General features: G+C 29.8%; 1 protein-coding gene across 1 annotated transcript in view; it reads right to left on the reverse strand.

The window, feature by feature from the left end:
* Positions 1-19,429, reverse strand: part of LOC148300785 (cell adhesion molecule DSCAM-like) — a 232,891-nt gene that overhangs the window by 150,158 nt on the left and 63,304 nt on the right. Inside the window, exon 3 of the mRNA XM_088274307.1 lies at positions 19,162-19,291. Within this exon, the coding sequence (XP_088130433.1) occupies positions 19,162-19,291 (130 nt within the window). The remainder of the gene's footprint in view (positions 1-19,161; positions 19,292-19,429) is intronic.

Consider the following 19,429-nt stretch of genomic DNA (forward strand, 5'->3'; position numbering starts at 1 on the left):
ATAAATATATATATATATATATATATATATATATATATATATATATATATATATATATATATATATATATATATATATATATATATATATATATATATATATATATATATATATATATATATATATATATATATATATATATATATATATTTATATATATATATATATAAATATATGTATATATATATATATATATATATATATATATATATATATATATATATATATATATATATATATATATATATATATATATATATATATATATATATATATATATATTATATATATATATATATATATATGTAAATGTATATATATATATATATATATATATATATATATATATATATATATATATATATATATATATATATATATATATATATATATATATATATATATTTATATATACACATGTATTTATTTGATTTGTTTAGGCATGTGCATCAAAGACGACATGCAGATTTGTGAGGTGTTTTTTCCTCTTTGTCTATCCCGGTGTGATGTATTAGTTATTTAGTAATTAACATATTTGAAATTTTCCAAAATTCGAATAAATTGTTTGACAATAACAGGGATAATGATAAATGATAAACATTTTATGAAGTAATCACTTAAACCAGCTAATGGCAGGTCACAAACGCTATTATTGCTTAAAATATATGCTGAGATATCAATAAAATCTTACGATACTTTTGATAAAAGAATCATATGATTCATGAAATTTAACAATGAACCTAATTTATATTTTCACTATTTTTATATTAATAAAGGCATGGAAAATGGTGTTAAGTTTTCCGTTAGTCTTTAAATTTTCAATCATACCAGTTTAGCCTCACATACCTTAGTCTAAATGGTTTTTTTTTAAATAATGCTTATAATGTCAAAAATTAATTATTGAAGTGTTCAAATAATCTAAATTATATGATGGCTTTTTCCTAGTTAAATATACATATTATATGAAATTATTACTGAAAAAATACAGAGTTAACAACATATCCCTCTTTGGTAGTTGTTTGTATCATTTTCCAGTAAACTCATTAGCATTCTCAAGTGAGCTTTAGTTTTTTAAACTTTTTTTTTTCAAAGCTCTCGCCCGTTTCCATTGGAGCGATAAAAGAAAAAAACATTATAAAAATATGTGAAAAGCTCATATCTTTGTTTTATCTTACATTAAATCTAGCTTTCGTTTGAAAAATCAACTTGTAAGATATTGAGTAACGAAGTCTATTTGAAATAACATTGATATTTCGTATATGGAAATAATATTATATAAACAGAGGAGACTTGGAATGATAAAGTATTTTAAGTACTTGAATGTGGTCAAGTCGGATGTCGGATTAATCGGGGGGTATGCATGAGGAGATGCATGAATGTAGAAGAGGCGAAAATCGTTTTTTTATTTTATTTAGGAGATTGCTGTGGCGTTTATTCTATCTGCTTTCACCTGCGGGGAAGCAGCTTGATGGTTAGTTAGTTAATTGTTTCATTAATTGATTTGGCAGTCACTTTGTGGTAAAATCTATCCATTTTTAATTAATGTTTAACTTAGTAAACGTAAACTAAGTACGGTGTTTGAAAATGACGCGGAATGCATCGAAACACGTGTCACATTAGATTTTAAGAAAATGTGATAATTACTTAGTAAAACATGAATTCAAAATAGTTTACTGTTTTTGTTATTTTGTTTTATTTATCGATTATATTTTACTATATCAAAGCAAATTATTACATTAATTGTTTCGGCAATCACCTTGTGGTAACATATATCTATTTTTAAATTAATTTTTATTTGTCAAATACAACTAATTCGAAAAGGCAGATTTAAACCATATTTAAATGCAAATGAACTAGTTAATTTACTTATCTTTTAATCAAAAAGTCTCCGTATCAGTATTTTACAAACGTTAAACATCAAATAAATGCAATATAACACAGTACAGTGGAACTTCTCACAACGAGTCATTCGCATGGCGAGCAAAAATATGTGTAGAAGTTGCTCTCTTAACGAGCGACATTTTACATAACGAATTACAGAAAAGGGCATACTTATCCCTTTTTCATGATATTCACTTATGAACCGGAACTTCCGCACTAGTCAAAACAAAAAATGTTTCGCTGAACGAGTATTTCGCTTATCTGGAACGAATTATGCTCGTTGTGAGTAGTATCTGGTAGTTAAGAATGCCCTTCAGATAAAATATTGATTAAAAATTATACAATACATCAATATCCCATTTTACAAGGTGTATCTATAGAATTCTTCGTTATTTTTATTTTACACGTTTTCTCATTTAATTATAAAACAATTATTAAAAATTTTACGCTGAGTAAACTATAATTCCTACGTTTTCAACCCTTAAGGAGAAACGATCATGTAAATATTAAATAATTGCCATGTTTTAGTTGATATAAAATTGTTTATTCCATTAAATTTTGTTATTTTTATATTTTAATTTAATACGACCATTTTACTTCGTAATGTAGAAGGCAATATTTTCGGCTTTATTTTCCTAAATGAAAGCTCTTACAAACAAACAGGTACTTAATGTTTCTGATTAAAGAATAGAGTAGCTCAAAGCACACATTGAAAACATTAAATATAACGAATTATAAAATAATGAACCATAAATCATACTTCAAGCGTCTCCCAGTATGTTAAATAATTCGGTTAGGATCTTGCATACACGTACATAAAATGGTATCTGCTAAAAAAAAAGCTTTCTCAAACCAAACATAGATGGCTCCAGTTGAATCACATGCACAGCGTCATGGGGTTTATGATATATGTAACAGACTAACTAACTAACTAACTAATTAACCATCACGCCGCTTCCCCGCAGGGGTAGACAAAGAGACACTCTGTCTTTGCAAACATTCTTCGCCTCTTCTACATTCATGCATCTCCTCATACATACTCGACGATTATTACGACTCTTAACCCGACCGCTTTCAAGTATTTAACATACCTGATTGTGCCAAGTTTTCCTCGGTCTTCGTCTGCCTCTTTTTCCAACTATGTAGGAGATATATGTAGGAGTTCCAAAATTTGAGTTGTATGGTTGTCAATCATGGGTAGAATGGTGAATGATGCACGTGTGTAAAACATCATTTAACCAGCCATAATTATTAATATTAAACCATATCCGCTCCCCAGGTGGAGCATATGGAGTCCACAAACTGTCTCCAGGCTTTTGTGTCGGCTGCCAGCTCCCTTGCATCCTCCCAAGTCAGATCCGCGTCCCGAAGTTCTGACGAGAACTGCCGACGAATTGTCAGCATAAACCAGCCATTAACATATCATAAACCCTATAAATACCCAAACTTCCATTTTCTTTTTCATCCATGTTGATATGTCAAAAATGATGTACGGATATGTTTCTTTTACAGAATATACTCGTACATATGCAAAAAAAACTTAATATAGTGTAAGCTCGAAAATAATCCATTAATACGCTCGGATGCTAAGTATATGAGTAAGAATATTGTTTTCCACTAAAAAGATATTTGAAAAATAATTTACTCACACTTATTCGGAATTTACCCGGACGCTTTTTTACCAATTAGAGCAGTCGCAATAGAAGCAGCAATTTGGAGTTATAATATTTTTATGGATCATCACGTTTTAGTCACTTGACACCATTAAAAATCTAAGGTTCTCGTTGCTGCGATAATCATTTTACCATTAAAAAGTGTTGGAGTGGCGCAATAAAGTTGTCTTAACGATATCAATTACTGAGTGTTGGTGCCGGGCATAGCCGGACGGGGTATCACGAAGGATCATAAAACGGGAAGCTTTAAACTGACGCTGGTACTATTTTCAGCACCTTCCCTCCACTCCGTCAGTCCGGAAGCTCTACGGATTGGAAAAGCTCTCAAAATTAAATTTATTTTTAGGTGACTGGTGTTGACAGATGTAACTGCAATTTTCAGAACATTGCAAACATAAAAAATATTTTTTTTACAAAAAAAATTGTAGCATGCTTTTTTTCAGCATAAACGCAGTGTATCTATAATAAAAGTGTCATATTGACACTTATTGCGTTTGTTTGCATTAACCTGCATTTAATTAAAAGACTTAGTTTTTATACGCATTTTTTAAACATACGTTATATCAGTATTTACGTAGTAAGTATATCTAATAATAAGTGACTGGCATGGATAAATTCACTGCATTTTTCAGAATCTGTTAAACTGAAAAACATTTTATATTTATTTTATTTATTATTCGGCATTAACTTTGTGGTAAGACATGTTACAATGATTAAAGAAAACACTGCGAGAAATTTAAAGATTAGAATTAAAGAACATCATAGCGGTCTTGTTAGTAATTATTTTTCGGAATTTGCAAATCACATAATAGATACTAATCACTCATTTCAATCTCATAAATTAAAATTATTACACCTTGTTCCATATAAAGGCCAAATTATGAATTATCTTGAAAATTTAGAAATCCAAAAAACCTGAATTCTAATAATAATTTATTAAATAATATATTATTTCAAAATTCTTCACCATTGCTTTCCGTTTTTCCTTTGTTTTAAAAACTCCGTCCCTTGACTAACCCCTTCCCCTTACTTTCCCCTCTCCTTATTTATAGAACAATTTTATATTTTATATTTTAGTTACTATACAGACCTGAATGATGGAAGTTTAACTTCTGAAACATGTGGTCTATAATAAAACTCAAGTGGTAAAAAACGAAGTGTTTTCCTTAATCATTTTATATTTACATAAAATGAGTATAAATGGACTATTTCATGGATGACTGGTAAAATGCATTTTTGGAATGTGACAAACTGGAAATGGAGTATTTATCCTCAAATTTTTATATGCATATTTTTTTATCAGCATAAACACAGAATATCTATCGATAGCTGACTGGTATAAATATAGTATATATCGCTCACTCCTTTCAAGAACGTCATAAATCAAAAATCATCAATTTTAAGTTGTGCATGTTTTTGGAATGCCCAAAAAATATACTAAATCCCAGCAAAAGAGGCATATTTTTAACTTAATATTTACCCGATACAGGGCAGAAAGTGTTATTTTTTGCATTTTGAAGAAAAGGTATTGTTTAATATTTTTTTTTAAATATGCTTAATATTTTTTAATTGTACAAAAAACCTTCAGGTTTTACCTAAAAAGATCTGTTGCATATGAAAAAGTTTAATAAGTGGCTTGATATTTATTTTTAACACATTGTATTTTATTTATTTATTTATTTATTTGAACTTTTTGTACAATATGTGTGTACATTGGCGGGCTTATTGCTATAAAGCAATATCTTCCAACCAACCAAAAACGTTTTTAAACTTTAAAAACGTTCTCCTGAAAAATAAGGTTTTTTTATTTATGACGTTCTTGAAAGGAGTGGGCGATATGTCGATTTAAAAAAATGGTATTAACAAAAATACTGCTTTTTTTGGTTACATAATCTTTTTTAGTTGCTTTATTCTTACATCTTTGCCAAGCCAAAACTGTAAATCTCAATTTTGGCAGTGCTAATTGGTTTCCATCACACTTTTCTAAAAATAAGTTGTTATTTTTATTTTCTAGAAGTTTTTTTCTTGTTTTTATTTATAATTTGGTTAACCCCAAAATAATTCATAAAATCATAAGTATCTTTTCAAATTAAGTTAAAAAATATTTCAATCAAACATGGTGAGTACCTTATATTTTATTTCAAGTACTATAAGATAATGTAAATAGTGATTGATAAGGAGAGTGCTATAGTTTACCATACCACAAAGTAAATACCATAATGCGTTTAAAATACGAAATAAATAAAGTTTAGCTTTGGACTGTTGTTTTTACTTATAATTTTATATTACTCTACCAAGAAAAAAATAGTAAAAAATAATACTCTACGAAAGGGTTTGAGGGTTTTTAAAACAATTCCCTTTTTAGCTGCCATAAATTCTCACAATATAAATTGAGTGGTATTGTAACGCCTTAATACACTTTGGAGGCATAAAATAATTAAGTTGTAAATAATGATATGTATCTTTAACGCCTAAACAATACTCGGACGTTATTCAAATAGTGGTCTAAAATTGGGCGATTTCCATTTCCAAAAATCGTTTGGGGAAAACAGCAGGTCAAGTAAAATAACTAGGTACCTACTTGGTTATTTTAGGGTTGCCATCACCTAGCTGTAATGGCAACCCTGGACACTAGACTCGATTAGGCGGTTTATGGAAAAAAGGGCTAATTTTTTCATAAGACCTTGGTGTAAAGATTTGTCCTCGTAAAAAGTTTCCATTCTGTTGGACTTATTATTTGCAAGATATGGTTAATCTACAGTAAACACAATTTAAATCAAAATTTTGTAATTCGATAATGATAAGCTAGCGTCTTAGACTCTCACCATATAAAGAAAAGAGAAAACTACATATTTATATATAAATATATATATATATATATATATATATATATATATATATATATATATATATATATATATATATATATATATATATATATATATATATATATATATATATATATATATATATATATATATATATATATATATATATATATATATATATATATATATATATATATATATATATATATATATATATATATATATATATATATATATATATATATATATATATATATATATATATATATATATATATATATATATATATATATATATATATATATATATATATATATATATATATATATATATATATATATATATATATATATATATATATATATATATATATATATATATATATGTATATATATATACGTACATCATGAATTCTGGCAGCACCCTCTGTCACAATTTACATCCATCAAAATAAAACTAAAATGTGGTTGTGTGGTTGTCAATCAATTAGATGTTTGAATGGTGATACAAGAAAATAATGCAAGGCTGACAATCATTATCGATAAAATTGTGAAAAGCTGGATAGTAAAACATGTTTATGTGGCAGATGTGGTTGGTAATAGAAGCAAAGAAAGACCGAGGTAATCTTAACATGATCAAGAATTTCGGATAATCGGACATGGTCAGGTCAGGAGTCGGAATAATCTGAGGCTATGTACAATATCAGGAGATGCATGAATGTGACACAGGCGAAGATTGATTGCAAATACAGATTAGTGTGGCATTTTTTTCTCTGCCGACCCTTATGGGAAAGCAGCGTGATGGTTAGTTGGTTAATTTGTTTTAATCATGTTTTTAATATCATTTCAAAACATTTTTTGGTCTGTCCAAAACTTGATCACAAATCTGGGTTCTCCACGCATTTCGACATAACAACAAAGATAAAAAATAATATGGAAGTCTGGACCAGCTTGTGACCTGTTATAGACTAGTATAAGTGATAATTTTATACATGTGCAACATTTATAACTCATTGACAACCACACTGCTCAAATTTTAAATATAATGATGAATGTTGCACTTGTATATAGTGATCACATAAGGCAGCCTACGATAGGTTGTAAGTCCCGTGAATACTCATACTTCCATATTCTTCTTCGTCTTTGTTAAAATATCAAGTCAAATAAGCTGATTTTCTTAGCATGCTACCCCCCTGGTCGAGTTCGCGTCATATTACCGTAAGAAGATAGCGGCGCGCAGTGTGATAAGTCTGTTTCTACCTTAATGGTCACGGACGTCCGAATGGCCTAGACGTGGATTTTTATTATCCCCTAAAAGGGAGCGTGTTGTATGAACGCCATCTTGTACGTGCACCAGGGGTGTAGTCGAGTCCGAACCTTTTATCCCGAAATCACGGCCGCATTATCAATAAGACATTCGTTCGTTCGCCAAATGAACGTTTTCGTTTCTCTGAAAATTCTCAATGTAAGTAAACTAAGGTCATTTTAAAAAATGGTATGAAAAAACAAATTTTTAGAACTTTGTTCAAACACGGTATTTGAAAATTCAGATTGCATCGAAACGCTTGTCACAATAATATTTTTTTTTTAATATTTAAGATTTACGAAATTGTGGTATTAACTAATAAGAATACTTTTTGCTAAATTTGTAGATCAGTGAGTTAAATACTGAAATGCCTGGCTCCGTCCTGTAGTGGTAAGCAAAAAAAATTAAAATGACAAATGATATGCTTAAGCCACCAAGAATCACGATGTTTGCCATGAGCAGTATTTAAAATTGCATGTGATGCTAAAATATTCAACCGATATTGCTGCTACCGCGGTCAAAAAGGTATTTTCTATAAAAACACATTTTTACTTTCCACATGAATAATATATTAAATCTATTACGTATTTAATTGAAATCCTAAGCTAGAATTTCTAAAGACTCCTATACATTTTATTTAAACAAATTATTTTTCATTAATAAATTTACTGATATTTATATTGCATTAATTGATTATGTGCATACTATCAACTAGTGCCCAAAATCAAGAACTAGAACTTCTTTCGGCTGACGAACGAACGAACATTTGACGCATATAAGTATGCCAGAAGTCCGAGTCGTTATTCTTAATTTCATTCTGCGATTCGAAAAAGATCTTACGGTATACTTACCTCAGACAAGTATAAAAAGTATGATTGATGCTCTAACAGTATTTCATTCAGACTTTTATCTCACTTTTCCCTAAAAAATAGTTATAAATCGCTACCTTATTCTTATTTGACGGATAAGTATAAAAGCATGAATAAATCCTTTATGAAAATCATACCTGCGGATTCTTACAAGACTTTGTGCTTGATTAAACACATTCACACATAAACGAATATAAATGAAAATATTGTTTACATGATTCCTAAAAAGAAATCTCATAATAATGCGTCAAATGTAGTGCTGTGTTGCTATTTCCGTGAATTTTTTTTTTATATTTTCTTCTCCTTCTTACCCTTATCCGCACCCAATAATGCATAGGGCGTTGCATCAAATTGATGCAATTTTAAGTTGATCGATGATTATATGAAAGCCAAGGGAATCAGTCTCATGACTCAGGTACCAGTCCAAGGCCGTTAATGATCAAATAAATATTAGAATGAAAAACACTAAACTATTTTTTCCCTTCCCTGGGGATTGAACCCGAGACCTAAAGCATAGAAGCCTAGTGCGGTTAACACTACATGGAAGCAGAAAAAATATACATTTAAAAAAAAAATACCACAGGCTAGTTCCTTCGAACTTTACATATATTAGTTATTCCAAAACTTGAGGTAAATTGTGCAAGCGTTTAAGGTACGTATGGTAAATATATTATAATATCTAAATACTTATATATATTATAAAGCAAACAATGTTTTTTTTTTTAAACATGACACTAAAATGTTTTTTTACCAATAAATTAAATTAAGTGAAATGAATGATCTACCATAGAGATTAATATGTATAAGTATGTATATAAACACACACATACACGTAATTTGAAATACATCCAATAATTTTCAAATATACTTAAATGTGAGTAAATTAAACTAAATTTATATGGTTTATCTGGAATAAAACATCAAAAATAAATTCAGGTAAAAAAAAATGGTCTCTTAAAAGAAGTGTTTTAAAATACCTATAATCATCTACCTTTATCATTAAAACAAACCTTCACACTGATGAGCTACGCCACTGGATGTCCAGTCATAAAATGGCGGCCGCGCAACTTAAAATGGCGGCTCTTCCGAATGGCGGGAAGTAATTAAACACGAACATGCTCCACGACCTAATTTATACGGATCATAAACAGTGTTTTAGGGCACTCGCTTGTTAAATGTGATGATTTTTACAGTTTCACCCCAGCGGTAGTTGGCATTATTGGTACTTAATCAATTTATTTTCATCCTTATCGTGAAAAGTGCCATGGTTCAAGGAGAATATCGTCAAATGATTGTACAAAACTGTAACCTCTCTTCAGAATAATGATTCCGTCATCAAGTCAATAACCGATGATGGAATGGTTATCCGTAACCGGTAGTTCATGAATAAGTGTTTTAAAGTGGTATTACAAAAAGTAAACGTTGAATGATAAGGAGAGTTTTATTTGGTATTACCATACCACAAACTTAACGATAATTTTAAAGTACAAAATATACGAAAATAAAAATATATATATATGTATATATATATATATATATATATATATATATATATATATATATATATATATATATATATATATATATATATATATATATATATATATATATATTTATATATATATATATATATATATATATATATATATATATATATATATATATATATATATATATATATATATATATATATATGTATATATATATATATATATATATATATATATATATATATATATATATATATATATATATATATATATATATATATATATATATATATATATATATATATATATATATATATATATATATATATATATATATATATATATATATATATATATATATATATATATATATATATATATATATATATATATATATATATAAATATATTTTTTTTTTAAACCAGCCTGAAGTACCTTAATCTGGCAACGCATTGAAATGAAATAAAATAAAAAGCACCCGTGACCAATATCAAAATTAAGAATCGTGTGTACCTACTGGTGGTTTGGGCTTGTGGAACGAATAAGTGAAGAAAGAACAGTAGAACAAATTTGTGATATTTTAGTTGGAAATAGAAGCAGAGGAAGACCGAGGAAAACTTGGTATGATCAAGTATTTTAAATAGGTACCTGAAAGTAGTCTGGTTAGTAGTCAAAATATTTCATGGGTGAGATACTAACATATATTTTAAATATTTTTTTCTAATAAAATAAATTTAAATGTGCGTATTTTTTATTAGTAGTGTAATGGTCATCATGCTCGGCTACCGTACTGGAGGTCCCGGGTTCGTTTCCCAGGGGGAGTCAAATAAATATTAGTGATTTTATTAATTCTAATAGTTATAAAAAACTACCCTGGACTGGTCCCAGAAGCGGAGGGCTGATCACCCTTCCTACATATGTTGACGATCAAATTAAAGCTGCATTTATATGATGCAGTGCCCTATGCACTATCGGGTGCACTTTGGGTTTGAATAATGAGTGAGGACTTTTTAAATATATTTTAATAGCAATGCTATTTTTTACATTTTGTTAAATACTCAGCATCCAATATAAACTTTAGAGACTTGCATATAACTTAAAGATTAGAAATAAACAAAAATAAAGAAATGAAAGTAAGTATAAATAGTTGTATCTTCATGTATGTATAAAAAAATATATGCGTCGTCTACTCCTACTTCTGAAATCAAGTCTCATCCCTTATTCCTTCCTTTACGAGACTATTTCTCCCGAGGGCAAAGGGCATGAAATGGACAAACTTTGGTTATAATGCAAAGGGAAATTTACAACCCTTTTTCTGTACAACTTTCGGGCGTTCTGAAAAACCCGAAGAGCTTTTTCCTACCCCGGGGATAGTAGATAACTTTAATGCAGTAGTTTAAAGAAAAAATACTTATCGCTTATCTCCTAGGCTTAACCGAAGACTGTTTCAATGATTTCATTTATGAATCAGGGCCTCAAAAATAAATTTATTTATTTGAATTTTGAAATTTACAAAAAAAAACAATTAACCATGCCACTTCCCCGCAGGGGTAGACAGAGAGAATATAACGTTACATCAAATTTAGACAACATTCGACCTGATGGAATGGTTATTCAAAAACAGGTAGTCATGGAGTGTTTTTAGGTATTATTACACAAAAAAACGATCAGTGTCAGCACGGGTGAAATCGGCTATTAGTTGAATGCATTATGCATATGGATTTATTGCTAGTAAATCACAAGTGAAAAGCTAGATTTATCATAAGTCAGTACGAGTCAAAAAGGCTAGTATTGAATAAATTAAGTACGTGGATTTACTAGATGGGGCAAGTAAACAAGGCTGCAGTCATCTCAAGATGCCTGAAAAATTATATATTGAAAAATCCTGAGATGAAGATTGGCAGCAAAATTAGATTTATAAACTTGTGTCCGACCCATCATGACGACAGGACACACAAGGTGGCTTGGTGAAAAAAAATATGTTTAAAATTGTTATTCAAATAAATGTTTACAATTTATGTAAAGAAAAAATAAATTAAAAAATTATAAAAAATAAAATAAATAAACGAGAGAAACGCTAGAAAATAAAATAATAAATAATAATAAATCCCTTACCACACCCCAATGGTGCATAGGGCACTGCTTCATATAAACGCAGTGTTATCTCGATCGATTACACATGAAGGAAAGGTGATCAGCCCTCCACTTCAGGTACCAGTCCGGTGTAATATTGAATAAATATTAGAGTGAAAAAATCACTTATATTTATTAAACCCCCCTAGGAATCGAACCCGAGACCTCCAGAACGGTAGCCGAGCATGCTGACCATTACACTACGGAGAAAATATAATTTTATTTTTATTATTTTAGCTTTTAATCTGACCAGATAATTTATTTACAACATTTTGAGTATGTTCAAATACTTGTCCACAAACTTGGATTATCTCCGATTATAGGAGTGCTTTTTCATACTATGAAAAATAACTCATTGTCTAGATATATTTGTATTTGGACACACTCAAAATTTTAATGCTTTTTATTTACAAAATAGAGAAATAAGTACATATATGTATGTCCGAATGCACCATAGTAACTATTACATTCCTAGTCAGCAAATACGAAGTGAGTTTATATAGTATAGCAATAATATGTAGGGAATGCTCGATTCCTACCCTCTTAAACTAACGGACACAAAGTTGGGTACTACTAACTATGTTAAAAGTTAGCCCGGTGCCTTGCTTGTCCTAGCGGGCTGCCACTAAGGGTTAATACAATGTGCCAATCGGCAAGATGTATGCTCCCAATTACACGCTAAGCGCCAGATAACTGCATTCGATTCCGGCACTTATCGTCTTTGTCTTATAAATGGCTTGATTATTTTCCTTTTGGAGTTTTGACAAGGCGACCACGTTTCGTGATAAGTATCGCGAATTCAGATTTTCGACGACGTTTTATGCATTTATATAACTAAAAAACTAACTTTCCATCACGCCGTTTCTCTGCAGGGGTAGACAAATAGAATAGAAAGCCACACCAATCAATCTTTTTTTTAATTAAACACTTGTAAAATACCATTTATTGAGTTTATGAACAGGTGATTGTTTAAACTATAATTTTTGACATCTCATCAAAGATGAAGAAGAATATGGAAGTCTGGGCATTTACGGGGCTGACGACCGTCATAGGCTGGTTTAAGTGATCACTTTACACACGTGTAACATTCACCAATTCTACCCATTATTGACAACCACACTACTCAAATTCTTGGAAGTTCTATACATATGAACCAATTTAGAAACCTTGTTCTTGAATCACTAGAACTTCACTAGAGACATCTATTGGTGAGATGTAAAGAAACTTTTTACTAAGCAGAAACTCTTATATTAGTATGTGAGATCCGAATCCTGGATTATAATCACACACATGAGAAACGCCAGAAAATACCATTTTCATTTTTATTATTAAGCTTATAATTTGACCAGATAATTTATTTACAACATTTTGAGTGTGTCCAAATACTTGTTCACAAAATCTGGATTATCTCCAATTACAGGAGTTATTTTTTTATTGTTTAAACTAACGAGCAAAAAATTAATTCAGGTTTATATAGAGGTTGGTAGAGTAATAAATTGAGGAAGAGAGTTAAAAAACGGGACTTTTTGTAAAAGGAAACACAGGTAATAATGTTGATATATTTTGGAAAACCATATTGTAAATTAACGTTTTATCGGAATCTTTTTTTTGTATTTCTTAATTTTCTTCATTGTTCATAACTTATTTGTAGTTGTGTGGAATAATTTAAGTATGTGTATATAAGTTAAATGAGTGGTATTTTTTTATTGTGTGATTTGCGAATTCCGAAAAATAATTACTAGTACATAGGTCCACGGTGATGTTCATTATATTCGGTGAGTGTCGCGGACTCTTGAGTCTGAGTTTCTGGGTTCGAACCCACTCTACCACAATTCGATACCTATTTGAATAATAAGCCGTTTAGGCTCACAAAAAGAGTATGAATTTTACTATTTATGTAAAAAAATAAACATAATTATTGATTGAAAAATCTCATCCGGCACATTTGAATATTAATATAATTCAAAAGGTAAAATTGAAAACAATCCACGCGAGCCGTAACAAAAGGTCACAATTCAAACAAGAGTAATTGCGTAAAAAAATACTGTTTTACAGCAATACACTGGAAGTTTTCATTTTTGAAATTGCATTACGTCAAATGCCTGGAAAATCACAACAATGTTGAAAATCGTCATCGAAGCGCCGCTGAACAAAATTTCAATTTGAAAATATTTCACGCGACACAATTTATTTGTGAACGACATTACTATTTGTTACTGTAAAATGTATTGTGTTTCGTATTTCAATATAAAAACAATTACATTGTATTTTTGTCGCAAATGAAGGTTATACAAATTTCCGACGGTCTGTAAACTATTGAAAACTTTTACAAAAAGCTCATTTTTGTAATTGTTATTTTTATGTTGTGATTTTTGTTGTATATTTCACATTTACCTTCCCTATCCTTACTATCCTACCTGCAGACAAGCCTCCAAATGTAGGTTTTGTAGGATATTCCTTTTTTTAATGTTTACTTTATTTATATGTGCATTTAAGTATACTTGAAGGTGGCATGGACATTTGGATAACGAGACACTGACTAAGAAGGTACATATATTTGGCGATTGTAAACGGGAGAACAGATCCAAGACGGCCGAGAAAGACTTGGCACGACGAGATCAATCAGAACGTAAAATCTGGTGGTGTCAAAAGTTTACGTAATCGGAGGGCATGTATGAGTAGATGTTAAGGAAGCAAGAACACTGTACGATAGTAGTCTGTCTGATAATGCCTTAACAAGGCGAAATAATCATGAATTTTTTTTTTTTTAATATACAACTAAGTAGTTCCTTAAAATACACAGGTGTTTGATTTTTATATTTAAAATATACATCCATAAGAGAGTAATAATTCTATAAATTAAACGGCAAATCAATAATTAAGAAGAATTTTGTTTTTAATTTAATCACTTCATACCACAAAATGAATGCCAAAACAATAAATATCATTCTGAGTCTGAGTATTTACGGGGCTGACAACCGTCATAGGCTGGTTTAAGTGATCACTTTACACACGTGTAACATTCACCAATTCTACCCAAACGTTATTATTGATAACCGCACCACTGAAATTCTTGAAATTTCTAAATATATAGACCAATTTCGAAACATTGTTCTTGAGTCACTAGAACTTCACTAGAGACATCTATTGGTGAGATGAAAAGAAGCTATTTATTGAGCAGAAACTCATTTATTAGTTTGTGAGGTCCGAATCCTGGATTATAATCACATACATCAGAAACGCCAGATAATATCATTTTCATTTTTAATATTTTAGCTTATAATTTTATCAGTTAATTTATTTATAACATTTTGAGTGTGTCCGAATTCCTGTTCACAAATCCGGATTATCTCCAATTAAAGGAGTTACTTTTTATATTATTATTTTTTAAATAAAAAAAACTCCTACAGTTGGAGATAATACAGATTTGTGAACAAGTATTTGGATACCGTAGTGTAATGGTCAGCATGCTCGGCTACCGTTCTGGAGGTCCCGGGTTCTCAGAGGGGTCAAATAAAATTAAGTGATTTTTTTCACTCTTATATTTATTTAATATTACCCTGGACTGATACCTAAAGCAGAGGGCTGATCACCTTTCCATCATGTGTTAACGATTAAGTTAATACTGCGTTTATATGATGCAGTGCCCTATGCACCATTGGGAGTGGATAAGGGTTTGAATGAAAATGAATGATTTGGACACACTCAAAACGTTGCAACATTAAATGCATGTTTTATTTCTATCTATGTTCTATTTTTTGTGTCTATGTTAAAATCGTTAAAAACAATAAAAAAATATTAAAAAAAACTTCACTTGTGTGTCTTGTCACACAAGGTGGCTTGGTGGGTCTCTGCAAAAAAAAGTTGTAAATATGTATAAATTGTGATTTAAGTAACTGTTCACAAATAAAATAATATAATAAAAATGTGGACGTTAAATTTCTATTCTGAATATTTCTCAGGTCAACCTTCAATTTCTCGACAGCAATGTTTCCAATTAAAGTAAGAAAGAAAAGCACTATACAAAACTGTTTCAAATTCAGACCGCAATATTTTTTTAACCTTGAGATTAATTTTAAAGACAGCAATCTTTTAAGGCCGACCATTTGTTCAGATTACGTGTTTTGAATACTTCTGATTGATGAGTTGTTCTTTGGCTTTTCAGCAAATAGTGCAAAAATATGTATATGAATAATTTACAGAAAGACCGCGACAGTCTCTAAATAACTTCGGTTTGGCATTTGGCCATTTTAAGGTCGGATTATCGTTTACTTGAGTGAAATATAATTATTACGACTTTTAACCTTGTATTAATAGTGAATCGCAATTGAAATTAAATACTTTTTAAAGACTTGTAGTTTTATGTACGTTACCGTAAAATATCTTATTTATTTATTACCTTTTACAATATCCTGTTGAAAGCCTGACTAGGCGTTCATTTACATTAAAAATATATATGTCTAAAAATAACATGTCCACCTCCGTAGTGTACCTAATGGTCAGCACGCTCGGCTACTGTTCTGGAGGTCTCGGGTTCGATTCTCAGGGGGGTCAAGTGATTTTTTTCACTCTTATATTTATTCGATACTGCCCTGGACTGGTAACTTAAGTAAAGGACTGATCAGCTTTCCTTCATGTGTTAACGATCAAGATAACGCTGCATTTATATGATGCAGTGCCCTATGCACCATTGGGGTGCGGATGAGGGTTTGAAAAAGAAATAACCGCTTCTTTATCAAGAATGATTAATACTTTTAATAAATAAATAAATCTTGATAAAAAAGCGGTTAGCTTCGAAACCTGTAGACATTATAATTAAGTTATAATAAAATATTTATAGTGATTTTAAAACAAAGTTACATTTTTATTATATAAAAAATCTACCATACGTGTCTTATAAACCTTACGTATAACTTTTGAATGAAGATACAGATCTTGTTTTTATATTAATTGGATACTTTAGTGTTATCTCTATCGCTTTGATCCTTACCTCGTCAAATGCTCGTCATCTTATTCCAATATCTAATATGCTTTACAAACTGGGTAGGAAAAAATGTTTGTAAAAAACACGTGTAATATGATATGCGCCTTGATTCCATAAGATTGAGTTCGGTAATTTAATCAAGTATGAGTGAAGAAAGAGTATTAAAGAAAAAATAAAATAAAGAGGAAAAAATATATATACTAAAAGTGGATACGGATTTATCGAAATTGGATAAAAAATATAAAAAACAAAATTAGAAACCTGATAATTCCTTTTTTATTATTTAAATGTTTATGTATTAATTAATAAATCAAACACAGATTTTTCGAGTCTACTGAGTTGTATTTTATTGTTAAAAAACACGTAAAAAATTATACTGTGACAATTGTTTCGCCTTGTTATGGCATTTTTAAACGAATGTGAAGATTCATTCACATTCGTTTTTATTCATTCACATTCGTCTAACAATGCCATTCGTTTCAAAAAGCCACGAAAATTCGTTTAAAAATATCATAACTAGGCGAAACAATTGTCACAATATTTATTCTTATGTGTTTTTTACAAAAAAAATTAACTTTATAGACCCAAAAAATCTATGTTTGATTTAATAATTCATACATAGATTAAAATGGTGTTCTACAAATTAAACGTCAACTCAATAAATAATTCTTTAAGTGCAACATTTTGAGTGAGTCAAAATACTTGTTACAAAATCTGGATTAAATGGTCGTCAGCCCCGTAAATGCCTCGACTTCCATATTCTTCTTCATCTTTGATGAGATGTTAAAAAATAATATGGAATATAGTACGTTAACTCACACGCCAATGTAAATCAAGTCTTAGAAAGCTGTGCTTTTTTGTGTAAAAAATTATATTATTTTAGTGCGCTAAAATGATAAATTTTACCCTCAATAACCGTAAAATGGTCTTCAAATCTTTTGTGATAGGCTGGAAATCGAGCGACAGTAGTACAAAATAGGACTATATTTTCATAACTGAAATCTACCATTACGCCGCTTCCCCGTGGGGGTAGGTAGAGACCCAACACCGAATTACTGACTTTGCAAATATTTTTCGCCACTTTTACATTCCTGCATCTTTTCATATTTAACAGACGATTATTCCGACTTTTGACCTGACCACTTAAAATATTTTAAAGTATTGATAATCCTTAATTATCTTCGGTATTTTCCTGTTCATATTTCCAACTTAATACTACTCATATTTATTTTACCATTATTTTCTCATTCATTCTTTCAAAGTATCAAAACCATGTCAACACGCCTTTATCAAAATGGAAAATTAACACTTGTTTTTTACCACTTGACTTTATTTTGACGACTAGTTTCAGAAGCTATACTTCTTGAGGTCTAAATATAAACTTATATCAGTTCATATTTACACCTGAAGATGGAAGCATAGTTTCCGAAACTAGTCATCAAAATAGAATAAACTCAAGTGGTAAAAAACAAGTGTTTTTCTTTTACAATTTTATCATGTCTTACCACAAAGTAAATGCCAAAACAATATTTTTTGAATGACCTAACGTCCAAGTGACTCTGAAATCTAGCTACGGCTTATGCAACACCGCTTATCATGACCCTACTCATGCTTCAACTTTTTGAGTTTCATAGCCTTTGCCTACTCATGAGTGGATTTACTCTTTATGTTTAAAGTTACTATAACTTCATGTAATTCATGAGTGAAAATTTTAGGCAAAAACACTCGCTGCCGAAACAATAAATAAAACGCCTTTATTACATCAATCGATAATGCTTACCTTTGCCGAAAATTTTTTTTTTTTTTTCACCATTCAAACATCTATCGTACCTGCACGTTCGAACATCAGAACGGTATATGACCTGTCTTTGCAAACATTCATAGCCTCTACTATATTAATGCATCTCCTTACAGCACCTGAGGCACCAATTATTCTGACTCCTGACATCACAAAACATGTATGAGTTAGTAACAGGAACAGAGTTATAACAAACTGACCTGTAAAGTGGCATTCCCGTAGAGTCCTTGAACCACAAAACCATGCTAACTGCATCTCCGTGAACAGGAACGCTTACGTCACAGGGTAGAATCACCTCACCCCCCGCTGTGGCCCACACGACGTTTTCCACTGAAATAAATAATAAAAAATAACCATTTCGTTTAATTTTCTGAAATGATTTTCTTAACGTGTCTCAACATGTAACATGTATCATTGTTACATTTTTTATGAAAAAATATAGTATAAATATTTTTTTTTATTTTAATT

Source organism: Brachycentrus maculatus, unplaced genomic scaffold (assembly GCF_059751285.1).
Source record: "Brachycentrus maculatus isolate JH-2025_06_01 unplaced genomic scaffold, ASM5975128v1 h1tg000656l, whole genome shotgun sequence".
Classification (NCBI taxonomy): Eukaryota; Metazoa; Arthropoda; class Insecta; order Trichoptera; family Brachycentridae; genus Brachycentrus; species Brachycentrus maculatus.